The sequence below is a fragment of the Haliotis rufescens genome, unplaced genomic scaffold (genome assembly GCF_023055435.1).
Source record: "Haliotis rufescens isolate VD_foot unplaced genomic scaffold, xgHalRufe1.0.p SCAF_4, whole genome shotgun sequence".
Taxonomy (NCBI): Eukaryota; Metazoa; Mollusca; class Gastropoda; order Lepetellida; family Haliotidae; genus Haliotis; species Haliotis rufescens.
Window position 1 is genome coordinate 31,295,412 of NW_025964112.1, and position 14,157 is coordinate 31,309,568.

At 41.0% G+C, this 14,157-nt stretch overlaps 1 protein-coding gene across 3 annotated transcripts in view; it reads right to left on the reverse strand.

Annotated features, from left to right (window-relative positions):
• Positions 1-14,157, reverse strand: part of LOC124149536 (epidermal growth factor receptor-like) — a 250,368-nt gene that overhangs the window by 53,369 nt on the left and 182,842 nt on the right. For all 3 annotated transcript variants that reach the window (XM_046521206.2, XM_046521204.2, XM_046521203.2), the window contains exons 3-7: positions 13,742-13,879; positions 5,044-5,127; positions 4,589-4,710; positions 4,026-4,167; positions 3,163-3,264 (exon numbers count right to left, since the gene is read on the reverse strand). In XM_046521206.2, the coding sequence (XP_046377162.1) occupies positions 3,163-3,264; positions 4,026-4,167; positions 4,589-4,710; positions 5,044-5,127; positions 13,742-13,879 (588 nt within the window). The remainder of the gene's footprint in view (positions 1-3,162; positions 3,265-4,025; positions 4,168-4,588; positions 4,711-5,043; positions 5,128-13,741; positions 13,880-14,157) is intronic.

Below are 14,157 nucleotides of genomic sequence, written 5' to 3' on the forward strand. Positions count from 1 at the left end.
TGGGGATGTAGTCCATTCTGTTGCCACTATTCTCCCCTGGTGGGAAAGGTTGTCTACAATGTTCAATTTCCCGGGTATATGTCTCGCTTCCATCCGGCAATTGATGGAGTCTGCCAAGGCAAACAATCGTGTAGTCTACGTCATCAAAGAGCTGGATCTGGTTCCTCCTTGTTTCTGGATGTAAGCCACTACTGTGGTGTTGTCCGTGGCTACAAGGATGGATGATTGAGATAGACGTATCTTCCATGCTAGCATGGCATAATAGATTGCCTTCATTTCCTTGCAGTTGATATGAATGTTCTTCTCTCGTGTGCTCCAAGATCCCTGTACTGTGAGATCATCCATATGAGCTCCCCATTCCGAATCTGACGTGTCTGTGAATAGATGGTGTTTAGGCATCGGATAAGTCAGAGGGATGCCGTAGGTAACTGAGTCTGGAATTCTAGGGTCTGGGATCTTAGTGAATTGCTCTATGTCTGTAGAGGACGTAGTTTCAGCCTTCCTCTGAAGGTCATATCTGGTAGAGACATTAAGTTGCCTAGAAGAGACATCCACCACCTGGTGGGTTGACTTGATAGTGATTGAATCATCGATCCTCTGGTGGGCTTACACATCCCTTGTCTAGTTGGAATCTTACTCTGATGTATATGATGTCTTGAACTGGAGTAGTCTGAGACTTGGAAGGATTGACTAGGATAAGGTGGGCCAAGAATATCATGTTCTGGTGTAGCTGAGCTTCCTCTTGTTCTTCAGGCAAGAAATCATCCAGGTACCCATGAATTCAAACTAGCCGGAGACAAGCAAACCTGACAACTGGCGCTGTAATCCTGGTGAATAGCCAAGCAGCTATTGATATCCTGATTGGTAAGACATGGAACTCAAAACATCTACCATTTATCCCGAAGCGTAGATATTTGCTGCTGCTTGTCTGGCTCCGACTAGATGTAATCTGCGACAGCTTGGGTCTTCAAAGCAGGATGTTTCCTGAAGTGCAGTTTGTATCCATGAGCCACGACGTCTAGAAACCAGTGGTCGGGCGTAACTTCCTTCCAATTTTCGGCGTATAACAAAAGTCGGTATTATGTTGAAAGACGGTAGGCGTAAATAGCAATCCATAGACATAACCAGGTCGAAAGGGTTAATAACGTTGGCATAGGTGGCAGGGAAGTCAGAATTTACGTTCGCCTCTGCCTCCAAATCTTCTATGTCGATAGGAAACTTGTTTCTTGTAGCATGGCTGACAAAAAGATTACTGAGAAGATTGGCATTTGTCATACCCCCGACTTGGTTGGAATGAATCCTTACCGGACGGGACAAACTTCTTCTTAGGAGGCTGTTTGTAAGGTGAGTCTTTCTTGTCCCAGGAACCCTTCTGGGGGTGGGAAGTTCCATGAACCTTGGCAGCTATGCTGATAGTTGGGAGCTGATACGGGTTCTGACATAATCAACCTCTTTGTTTGGTTGGAAACGGCTTTAGAATGAATCTGGGCTAAGAGTTGTTGTCACTGCAGCCATAATAGCTGAGAAGATATCCAGACTTGTGGAGAGTAAGTCTTCCTGCATTCTTACAATAGTATCTAGTAGGCTGTGAATGAGTCCGACTTGATAGTCAAAGGCATATCTCCGCTTATGCCTTCATACAGTGTCTGTAATGGCGGAATGATGTGTCTGATTCCGGCGACAAACCAGTTGATACAAGCACCAATGTCCAGGGAATATCTGGAGGCCGATGACATATCCTTAACCCGCTAAGCAGGTAAGGTGACATTTGTACTAGGGTTGCGTACTAGCTTCAAGAAATCCACATCCAAACTTGGATATTCCAGAAGTAGAGCATTGAGTGTCTAAAATAACTTCTGTTTCAATGGTGGTAAGGGTAGTCGTTCCTCATGTCTAAGACATCTCAGACATCTGGTCTACAACCTTGCCTGCGCAGCTCGGCCAAGGTAATGTCTAGTGGATGTGTTGAGAAGACGTGGGAGCGACGCAATCCCCATGCGGTTCATCCTCTGCCGGTGTCCAGGATTCCGGTATGATCAAAGTCTGTGCTGCTTGTGATAGCTGCCCGTAAGTAACGATTCCCGTACTGTGATCCTCCTCTCTGTCAGTATAACATTGGGATGGACGGTCCCGTGTGGCCTGTGACGCTGGCTTGGGTACCGTCTGCTGATGAAGATCATACAGTAGGGCTATCAACTGGGCGGCTGGTGGATTAGCCGTGACGTAATGGTTGGCTGGGTGAACAGCTGGTCAGCCGGCTGAGATATCCTGGAGTCTGTGTGGTGGTCGTCAATCGGTGCCAGAGCTGCTAACTTCTCCATTTCTATGTTGATTTGAGAGAACTTTGTCTTAAACGTCGTCTTCATCATATCTTGTTGCTGTTTGTATCAAGCTCATAGAAAGAGATGGATCTGCTGGTCGACTGGGCGTAGAGGAGGGAGGCGCTGGGGAAGCGGCTGGGGACTGAAGAGTGTCAGTAGTCGTGATGACCTCTACTTTCTTCTTAGCCACTTCCTGCCTATTAGCCTTCATGACAGCCTCTGTTAGCTTCTGGAAGGCCTTCTTAGAAGTATTGGCGCACCGCAAACACCTCACCTCTTCAGTACATATCGTACCTCTGCACCTTGTGCAGTTAAGATGAGGATCTCCCATGATCATGAATTGACCACGCTTCTTGCAACCAGGAGTTGAGGCAGTATCCATTAAGACCTCATAGCAAGCACCTAACACCAGCTATACTTATGTGCGTGCGATCGTCACTCCAGCTAGCAGTATCATAATATGTACTTTAAATGTCTGTTCTATAGAAAACTATTAGAATAATCTTAGACTAATGTGACTAAATACCAAGTGCTTGATCACTACAACTATAATATAGGTGTTGACTCTAGCACACACAGGGATGAAATGAAGGTTCCCGCCATTGCATACGTCATAGCTATAGCTTGATTGGTTATGATGCTATTTGGGAACAACTAGTTGTGTAATTGACAGTGAAAAGGATGTCTGTTAAAAAATCTGAAAATTTTAGTTAGTGTGACTGAAGCCAAAATACAGGATTTATGGCAAATATGTAACAGAGGTAGTAAGTTTCGTAAGAATTATTATCAATATATCACAAACATGCAAAGGTAATGACAATCATCCATATATTTGACTTACTCTTTGGACAAGGGCCATTGCAGGGCACGCATGAGTTTCTCTCAGTGGTGGAGCCATCTGGACATGACCGAACACATGCTCCAAGATCTTCCAGCAGATGTTCTGGGAACAGATGAAATCAGTAGGACTATTAGACTGAATAAGCACAAAATAAAGTATTTTTTTAGAATCCTAGAATTTGTCCTCAACAGAACATGGATACCTTATTTGACGTAATAAGCGCCCAGGGCGCTCTCAAAATTAGAGAAGGGGGCTCTCATTTGAATATTATTTTGTCGGAAAAAAAAGAGTTGAAAGATAAATTTCGCGGTTTAGGCTGACAGCCAGAAATGTTTATATACGAGAGATATATTTTTCCAGAATTTAATTGCCCATAATTAAGGGTGCATATAACACATGAGTGCTTTTTATAGGCGAATAAATATGTATTGTGTACAATAATCAATCGGAAAGGGTGCTACTTGGGATTGTTCACGAGCCAATATATTAGCAAATATTGCCGTGGGCGCTTATTACGTCGAATCCGGTACTCTTGCACACTGCATGTTAAATTACACATTGATACATGAATCACTGTCTGAGAAGCAGGCCAAAATCACGTCATGAGATAGTGATATTTTGGTTTCAGAGATGTTAAAAATGATCCAATGGTGATGTCATCTGTACAGGCCTTGTGATTGCCGATAAGAAGACAAAGAAATAAAAAGTTTATTTTTGACGAAGGATTATATAGGTGCCAGAGAACATTATCTCACACAAAACCTTTAGCTGGTTCAGGTGAGCTACATGTGATTTATGAAGTAAGCATATATCTGCTGAATGACGAACGTAATAGCTATATGTATGCTGTGCCTATACTGTACCTGGACACTTGCTGACACAAAGGGACCCATATGTGAATCTGGCATTTGGGTTTTTTACCAGCTTGTACAGATTTGGGTCGTAGATGTGTTGTGGAGGGCAGTAAGGCTCACAAGCCCCATCATTGTTGAAGTTCCGACATGCCTGAAAACAAGTCAGTATTGTTCACAACAATTAACATGTACATAAACCATAACTGCCCCGTTTTTTCATGACTGACAGAAAAGCAATAATGTCAATTTCAGTGTAAAAGAGTAGGTCAAAATGGGATTAGATAGCAATAAATATCTTAAGCCAAATACAGGTAGTATTATTTTGGCAAACAAATTCCATCAATGATGTCAGGCAAAAACTGCTGTTACTAATGCAGTCAACCTGGCCCACAGTCTTGGTCTGATCAACTGCTGCATTAAATGTCAGAGAAATTGTGATGTTTAAATACACAGAACATCAAATGTAACGACAGTCAGCAAATGTGTAAATAAGAACTCAATTATAAGGGATAATTTGAATAATGTGTCACTCATAAAATAATATTGAAGGGTTTGTTCCAAGTTCCTCCCACCAGGCAGTCTGTTTTCTTGGGTCCTGTGCATGCCCCTGCACATTCCTTGTGACAGCACTGATTTTGCAGCTTTCCAAAACATCGGCCTTCACAGGAACCATGGCACTCTTCACCTGATGTCACTGAAAGCAGAAACACCACAAAGTTACCTCCCTTTCATCAATATGCAGGCCACAGTCATGAACTGGTGGCATCTGTACAGAAACAGACATTATTTTCCCTGATGTGAAATCTTTCTTAATTTTATACTGTAATAAGAATTACCTATTCTGCAATGAAATGACTTTACATGACATAGAAAAAGAATACAAGAAATGACTTCATTGTCATCTCCTGTCTCCTGCTAATTACATAATTATGCATCGTTAAGTTTTACAAAATGAAATAGTCTGACTTTGCACAAAGGTTAAAACCGTTTGTAACTTTAAAGTTAATGGTTGAGAAGTAATGCTTACATTGTTGGCACATGTTTTTTCCAGAACCCCAGCAATGGCGCTGTCGAGTTGATGGCTGGTAGCAAGATTTATCACATTCCTTGCCTGCAAGATAATAATACCCTCACATCATCACCTGACACAAGGAACTAGAGGGAGGGGATATATAACATAATTACACCCTCATATCATCACCTGACACAAGGAACTAGAGGAAAGGGGACATGTTACATAATTACACCCTCATATCATCACCTGACACAAGGAACTAGAGTGAAGGGGACATGTTACATTATTACACCCTCATATCATCACCTGACACAAGGAACTAGAGGGAAGGGGACATGTTACATTATTACACCCTCATATCATCACCTGACACAAGGAACTAGAGGGAGGGGATGTATTACATAATTACACCCTTATATCATCACCTGACACAAGGAACTAGAGGGAAGGGGACATGTTACATTATTACACCCTCATATCATCACCTGACACAAGGAACTAGAGGGAGGGGATGTATTACATAATTACGCCCTCACATGATCACCTGACACAAGGAACTAGAGGGAAGGGGACATGTTACATTATTACACCCTCATATCATCACCTGACACAAGGAACTAGAGTGAAGGGGATGTATTACAAAATTACACCCTCATATCATTACCTGACACAAGGAACTAGAGGGAGGGGATGTATCACATAATTACACCCTCATATCATTACCTGACACAAGGAACTAGAGGGAGGGGACATGTTACATTATTACACCCTCATATCATCACCTTACACAAGGAACTAGAGGGAGGGGATGTATTACATAATTACACCCTTATATCATCACCTGACACAAGGAACTAGAGGGAGGGGACATGTTACATTATTACACCCTCATATCATCACCTGACACAAGGAACTAGAGGGAGGGGATGTATTACATTATTACACCCTTATATCATCACATGACACAAGGAACTAGAGGGAGGGGACATGTTACATTATTACACCCTCATATCATCACCTGACACAAGGAACTAGAGGGAGGGGACATGTTAAATTATTACACCCTCATATCATCACCTGACACAAGGAACTAGAGGGAGGGTATAACTTACATCATTACACCCTTATATCCTTTTTATGCACCACTGCTTGTGGCTCCTGGTATAAAACCTAATGCTGGATGCATAAAAATGACGTACCCTGAGTGATACTGTTACAACTTGTATAATAACACGCTCAAATTCTTGACTGACACAAGAAATTAGAGGGAGAGGATATACTTCATTATCACCTTGTACACATTGTTTTCATGTATGGTTGGTTTTGAAAATCTATCATGGTGCCAAAAGAGCTTGTAAAAGCTGTCAGCACCCTATACCTAAATCACGGAATCACTTTGCATACACACTTTTAGATATTATGATTTAAGTAAAAGATTTGAGATATCAATTATTTTATTGTATGTACCATGATATTGTTACATCATTCACATAATGTATTAGAGTATAAATCATAATATCCATAATACCAATTCAGTTACTGCTCACCAAAATCTTGGTGATATAAACTTTGAGTTGTGACAATGAATAAATAATGAATAAATAATGAATGAATAATAAATGAGCTATCATACCTCATAACACTTGGAATATGACACAAAGATTAATTGATTTGTTGTAGCAAGCGTCATGTAATACCTCATAAATATGTTCTGTAGTTCTGAATATCAGACAGAAGGTCAGACAGACGGAGTGATGGCGGACAGACCAATGACATAAGTTCAATTTGCAATTCGACAATGTCAAGGTGAGCTAAGAATGATAGCTAACTGCATGATTTAACTTTCTTGTACCTATAAAGGTTAACTTATGTCCATTTTAATTTTTCTGAACCCTTATATTAACAATGTCAGAATCTTGGGAGGTACTGTTGCTAGCATGTCCATCATCTCCTTCAACACACTGTCACCACCAGTCCTACCAGGCAAGACATTGCTACACCATGTCTATTTTCTTCTTGTATCATCTGCAAGGAAGTCTGGTTATTTCTTGTTCAATATTTCAGATGATCAGGACTAGGAATAATTATCTTCTTCACTCCCTTATCTTCTAAACATTAGATTTCCACACGAGATATTAAGTTGAGATGTTTTTTTCCTAACAAAGTCCCAGAACATCATTAATATAGGCCCTGAGCTATCACAAGCTTTGGAAACAAACCAGCATGTCTCGTAATTCTATAATTATCTTTATACATGCATAATCTCATTTTCACTTTCCCCAAGCAACAAAAACTAAGAAGACTTTTTTCTTAACTTGTTGGACACCAAGACAGTGACACAGCTAGAACCTTGAACATGTGTCATTCTAATGAATTTGACAAAGACAAATAATATCCTATCTGTTTAGGTATAGGTGAGAGCGAGGGAACAGAAGGATGGGTGGACAGAAAGGAATCAGTGTAAAGAAACCCTGGACAAATATAACATTTCTGTGTTGTTCTATTTGTTCAGCATAATCTGGTTGAAATGTAAATGGTGAGAAGATGGATCAAGTTAGACTTAAGGTTTACTGCAGCTGTGATGTCTGTAATATTAGAAAAATCACAGAGCAGCCCAAGGGAACTTCTGTTGATTGGGATAGATACTTGGACTGACTTACTTTGAAGAAATGGGTTTACCCAAACTTAGAAATATCACAGAGATGCATTATTCCCAAAGGACTTTCTAAGCTGTACCTATTTGAGGAATCAAACCTAGGTTTGAGACATCCTACATGAATGCAGCAGAATAAACCAGGCTATCCCACTGATGGCATGATAAACACAGATGGAAGATCAAGGCAAGCTAGGACAGAGATCTACTGTGTGATGGACAGGTGGAAGATCATGGCAAGCTAGGACAGAGGTCTACTGTGTGATGGACAGGTGGAAGATCATGGCAAGCTAGGACAGAGGTCTACTGTGTGATGGACAGGTAGAAGATCATGGCAAGCTAGGACAGAGATCTACTGTGTGATGGACAGGTGGAAGAACATGGCAAGCTAGGACAGAGATCTACTGTGTGATGGGCAGATGGAAGATCATGGCAAGCTAGGACAGAGGTCTACTGTGTGATGGGCAGATGGCAGATCAAGGCAAGCTAGGACAGAGGTCTACTGTGTGATGGACAGGTGGAAGATCCAGGCAAGCTAGGACAGAGGTCTACTGTGTGATGGGCAGATGGAAGATCAAGGCAAGCTAGGACAGAGGTCTACTGTGGGATGGACAGGTGGAAGATCCAGGCAAGCTAGGACAGAGGTCTACTGTGTGATGGGCAGATGGAAGATCAAGGCAAGCTAGGACAGAGGTCTACTGTGTGATGGACAGGTGGAAGACCAAGGCAAGCTAGGACAGAGGTCTACTGTGGGATGGACAGGTGGATGATCATGGCAAGCTAGGACAGAGGTCTACTGTGTGATGGACAGGTGGAAGATCAAGGCAAGCTAGGACAGAGGTCTACTGTGTGATGGACAGATGGAAGACCAAGGCAAGCTAGGACAGAGGTCTACTGTGTGATGGACAGGTGGAAGATCATGGCAAGCTAGGACAGAGGTCTACTGTGTGATGGACAGGTAGAAGATCATGGCAAGCTAGGACAGAGGTATACTGTGTGATGGACAGGTGGAAGATCATGGCAAGCCAGGACAGAGGTATACTGTGTGATGGACAGGTGGAAGATCATGGCAAGCTAGGACAGAGATCTACTGTGTGATGGGCAGATGGAAGATCAAGGCAAGCTAGGACAGAGGTCTACTTTGTGATGGACAGGTGGAAGATCAAGGCAAGCTAGGACAGAGGTCTACTGTGTGATGGACAGGTGGAAGATCATGGCAAGCTAGGACAGAGGTCTACTGTGTGATGGACAGGTGGAAGATCAAGGCAAGCTAGGACAGAGGTCTACTGTGTGATGGACAGGTGGAAGATCATGGCAAGCTAGGACAGAGGTCTACTTTGTGATGGACAGGTGGAAGATCATGGCAAGCTAGGACAGAGGTCTACTGTGGGATCGACAGGTGGAAGATCATGGCAAGCTAGGACAGAAATCTACTGTGTGATGGGCAGATGGAAGATCAAGGCAAGCTAGGACAGAGGTCTACTGTGTGATGGACAGGTGGAAGATCATGGCAAGCTAGGACAGAGGTCTACTGTGTGATGGACAGGTGGAAGATCATGGCAAGCTAGGACAGAGGTCTACTGTGTGATGGAAAGACAGAAGATCAAGATGTTTTTTTAAATCCCAAACTATCAAAAGACACCAGTTCACCACTAGACCTATCTATGTGCAAAGTTTGATGAAGTTTTCAAGATCTGCTCCGGAAACGAGGACTACCGCCTTTTTCAGTCTAAATAAAAAGTCGTTACCATGGAAACTCGAAAAATATTTTTTATAAAAATCCCAAACTATCAAAAGGCACCAGTTCACCACTAGACTTATCAATGTGCCAAATATGGTGAAGAAAAATGGTACAGTTTTCAAGATCCGCTCCAGAAATGAGGACTACCGCCATTTTCAATCTAAATCAAAGTCGTTGCCATGGAAACTCGAAATTTTTTTTTTAAAAATATCCCAAACTATCAAAGTCACCAGTTCTCCAATAGACCTATTTATGTGCCACTTGTGGTGAAGAAATATTGTATGGTTTTCAAGATCTCCGGAGAAAACGAGGATTACAACCATTTTCAGTCTAAGTCAAACTCGAAAAATAATGTTTTCAAAAATCCCAAACTATCAAAAGGCACCATTTTACCACTTGACCTATCTTTGTGCCAAGTTTGGTTAAGATATCTCTCAAGGTTTTTGTGTTCTGCTCCGGAAACGAAATGTGACGGACGGACGGCACCCATTCCTATATCCCCCTTCAACTTCGTGGCGTGGGATAATAATGGCATTTTGTCATTTAAACCAGATCCAAATGAAGCTGTGACAGAGAATGGGCCCATGGTATATGTCCTAATAGACTGGAGATATGATACACTGGAAAACAACTCTCACCCTTTGGTTACATTAAGCTGTCTCCATCCACTGATAGCGTCTTGTGACAGCCCTTCATTGTGTCTGTAGATTCCATACCAATTAGTTAGACATATACAATATTTATTTATCTTTTTCACAAAACCAACCTGGTTGTGGATAAGGGTAGTAGTGTGGTCATTCTACATACCCATACATATAACACAAGCATGGCACAAGCCGCGCGGCTCCTCAGAGACAATTGAATTGATCCCCTGCCAGGTTCAATCATGTTTTTATCGTCTGTACTGAACATTCTGTTCTCATAGTAAAAAAAATGAGTCATTTCATAATTTCTTAAATTGAAAGAGTATGTCCATACATGAAAATGACATTTGTCTGAACATCATTTTCAACAACATTTTCTTGTGTGTAAGAGAAGAGTTAAGTAAATAACTTCCTCAGTAACCTGTCGACCTCTGGGGGTGTCAGTCAGGGATAATCAAAGGAGATATTTGTGTCTCCCATTGCTTGCCTCTCCATCATCCTAGAGCCAGTCAGTCAAGTCCTTCTTATCATAAAATTTATCATTTCTACTCATCAGTGGAACTGTTTCAATCTAACCTGACAGTAGAGTCTAACCATATCATCATTCATCAACTACACTGTCTTCAATTCACCATGAAATATAGCAGCCAATATAAACCCCAATACCAAGTACCTCCTCCATGCATGGCCCCTGACTTTCGCAGGTTAATAAGAAATGAGAGTCACTATCATGGCTGTCAGTCAAAGACACTCCACATCTCTACATGAAATCTTTTCAATAATGCCTCTCAGAGAGCCATCATAAACACTGTCAAGATCTACACAAAGTATTGATATGTTTAAAAAAACCAATCCATTGTTCAATCCAATCCTTCATACAAAGTGTGAATGGATGATGTCAGTTTCATAGATGTATGGTTAGGATGCTTCAACGTGATAAGCTGCAGTCAATCATTCAAGATGATGCCAATTTCATGTGTTCATTTCATCCCATGTATTCTAGCTGACTGAATTCATGTGAGAAGGCATGGATTACCCCACCTTTGGGGCATAATTTGCAAAGGATGCTTGTAGTGCAATTCGTAAATGTAATTTAACTTAGCTTGAGGCTAATCAGTCTGAATTTAGTCTTGCACATCTTAATATGAAGCCTATCCATCACAGGCATATTCCAGTCAAGTGTAAGGTCAGATTCAGTCATACATTTTACTACCTTAAAAACTCCCATGTCACCTCTAGACTGAGGATGTTGTTTCCAAGATAGGGCCTCTAACATGTTTTACTACATTATTGGTAATGGTTGATCTCCTTCACCACCACTCTAGACCATGAGTTTCTGCAATTACATACGAAACCATAAACCTTTTCTTTTAAAGCCCTGGAAATACATCAGGGAAAGCTACATATTAAACCTGTCTTTACAGCATTTAGTTTCAAACAATTCCTAGCTCTAAAGAGCAAAGGTGGAGCACTTAATGTCGTCTTATCAAATATAGCCTGTAATTGATCTTGCAATCACATGCAGAAAAACAAGAGTGTTGGGTTGCCTCATCTGACCACATCTCTCTCTCTCTCCCTCACAATCTGACTGATCAAGGTATGGAAGCTGTCCCCTAGCAACACATCACTGGGCAGAATCAGTAATCTCATATATTTCTTGTCATCATAGCATCACCTAGGTACCTATCTATGAATGCAAAGAGAATTATTCAATTCTTCATCAGCATGAAAAATTATTTGCCATGAAAACATATTGGATGTCTGATTGGGATGATGAGGTCCAACAGTACCAGCACAGACTAGCTATTACAGAAAAGCATCAAGTTACCTCAAACATGGCTCGTAAAGACTAAGTATTTAACAATGGATAACCCAGAAAAGACTCAGACAATAATTCTGTACTATTAATACCTTCGTTTGTTACAAAAATATTTTATACTTCATGTTAGATAAGACTGACAGAGCATATGATCGTCATATTAACCAACACAAAAGTATAATCAGTGGTAAACATCTGTGGCACCTGTTTTGACCATCAGGTAAATTTCAGAGAACGTCTTCAGCCCCATCTCTCCCTCAGAATAGATCAGGACAGAACAGATAATGCTAGCCAAACTTATTTCCCAAACTTAATAGCAAAAGCATGAAATATGATGGTTCTACTAGTATTACAACATAGGCCTTGATTAATATGTCAGAACTAGGGCAATAAAGCGCAAAAGTACTGCTCATGATTTGTGAATAAACAAATTCTCCTGTTCATAAAGAAGACACATGCAAGCTATGCTTGCCCATGTGAGCCCACACTACATGTACTACCAGCTGATAGAACCAGTGACAACTACCATGGTCAGTCAAGTACACAAATAGGGGCAGTAAACTCTCCATCTCAATCTTGTGGGTGTCTCTTACAAAATCACTGATATGGCAATAAGTGTCCAATTAACGCAGATGGAATTTCTCAGTCCACTCACTCTGGTGGGCAGGATGGTTAAAAAGCAGTTCCCAGAACAACATTATGTTTAATCATCTGACATTTAAGAAGTGCCACCGCAATCAAATTGCTTGAAAGTAGAAAAACAGTATTATATTCTGAAAACATCTTTTCGACTTGTTCCACCTGATATTCCTTTCTGGGGGTCAATACATTTTAAAGTGTTTGCATGTTTGTTTGTTTGTTTTTTTGTTGTTTAATGCTACACTCAGAAATATTCCAGCTATATGATGGCAGTCTGTAAATAATCAAGTCTGGGCCAGACAATCCAGTGATTGGCATTATCAGCATCGATTCATGCAATTGGGATATGATGATATGCATCAACCAAGTCAGTAAGCCTGACCACCCGATCCCGTAAGTTGCCACTCACAACAAACATAGACACCTTTTATTTCAAGCATGGGTTGCTGAAGACCTATTCTATCCCGGATCTTCGCGGGCAAGATTTTAAAGTGCTATATGCTGTGCACATTCCATCATGTATATGTTTGCGCATTCAATCTTATATCAGAAACTTCCTGTGACATCATCTGTTGGTTTGGGAGGTTTCTCATAATCCAAATAACCTTCTAGGGACTATTGCTGGGTTAACTTGTGCTCATCTTAACAATCGAATAGAAACCTGTACCTGCACTGAAGTGCATGTTTACAAATGTTACAACATAACCTGTTTCTTGTCTGTCTGTTCAAACCATGAACCTTCAACATAGTAAGCTGTCATACCTGAATTAAATTTTCTGAAAATAATTCCTGATTTGGGGATTCAAACCAGTATACTGCATGACATTTCTGAGCTAACAACTAAATCAGCCATTGAGGCTGTACGTTTCACAGGAATCATCGGTTTTCAAAGTCATGCTTTGGAATGATCATTATCCTCTATCGGAATATGTAACAAAATATGTTTGTTCTTGTAGAGAGGCTATCTACATCTGAATGATGTGCAAAGATACAAAGAGTCTTCAAAAGTTATTAAAGTTTCTACTCATTGTAATGCTGCATGTCCTAAATTAACTAGGCACCGGTTGTGTCCACTGTTATATAAGGACAAACAATGAAGTATTTGTATTCTCTCTATATCTGATGTATTTGTTCAATTTATCTTGACATGTTTTACATACTGTACATGTTGATATTTGTTTCTCCCCAGCCCACTGTAGCATGCCCCGACTCACATTGTCTCTTGTAGTCATTACTGTCCTGCATGAAGGTCACAGGAGGTTTCAGTTGTGGGTTGATGTCTTCCCAGTCAATCGTGTTCTCATAACAGAGCAGGTTGTTGTTCTGGAAGAATACTTTCCCTGCAAGGATTTCTGCACAACAGAAACATACAAAGAATTTTAGTTCCATACACATGCATGAAGATGAATTATTAACATGATAGCTTTCTAGCACATACAAGTGCAGATGGAAAGTACTGGTATTCATTTTGCTTTCAAAAGATTGAGAGGAAGTCATGAAACCTTCAATTCTGTGTGTGTGTGTGTGTGTGTGTGTGTGTGTGTGTGTGTGTGTGTGTGTGTCTGTGTGTGTGTGTGTGTGTGTGTGTGTGTGTGTGTGTGTGTGTGTCTGTGTGTGTGTCTGTGTGTCT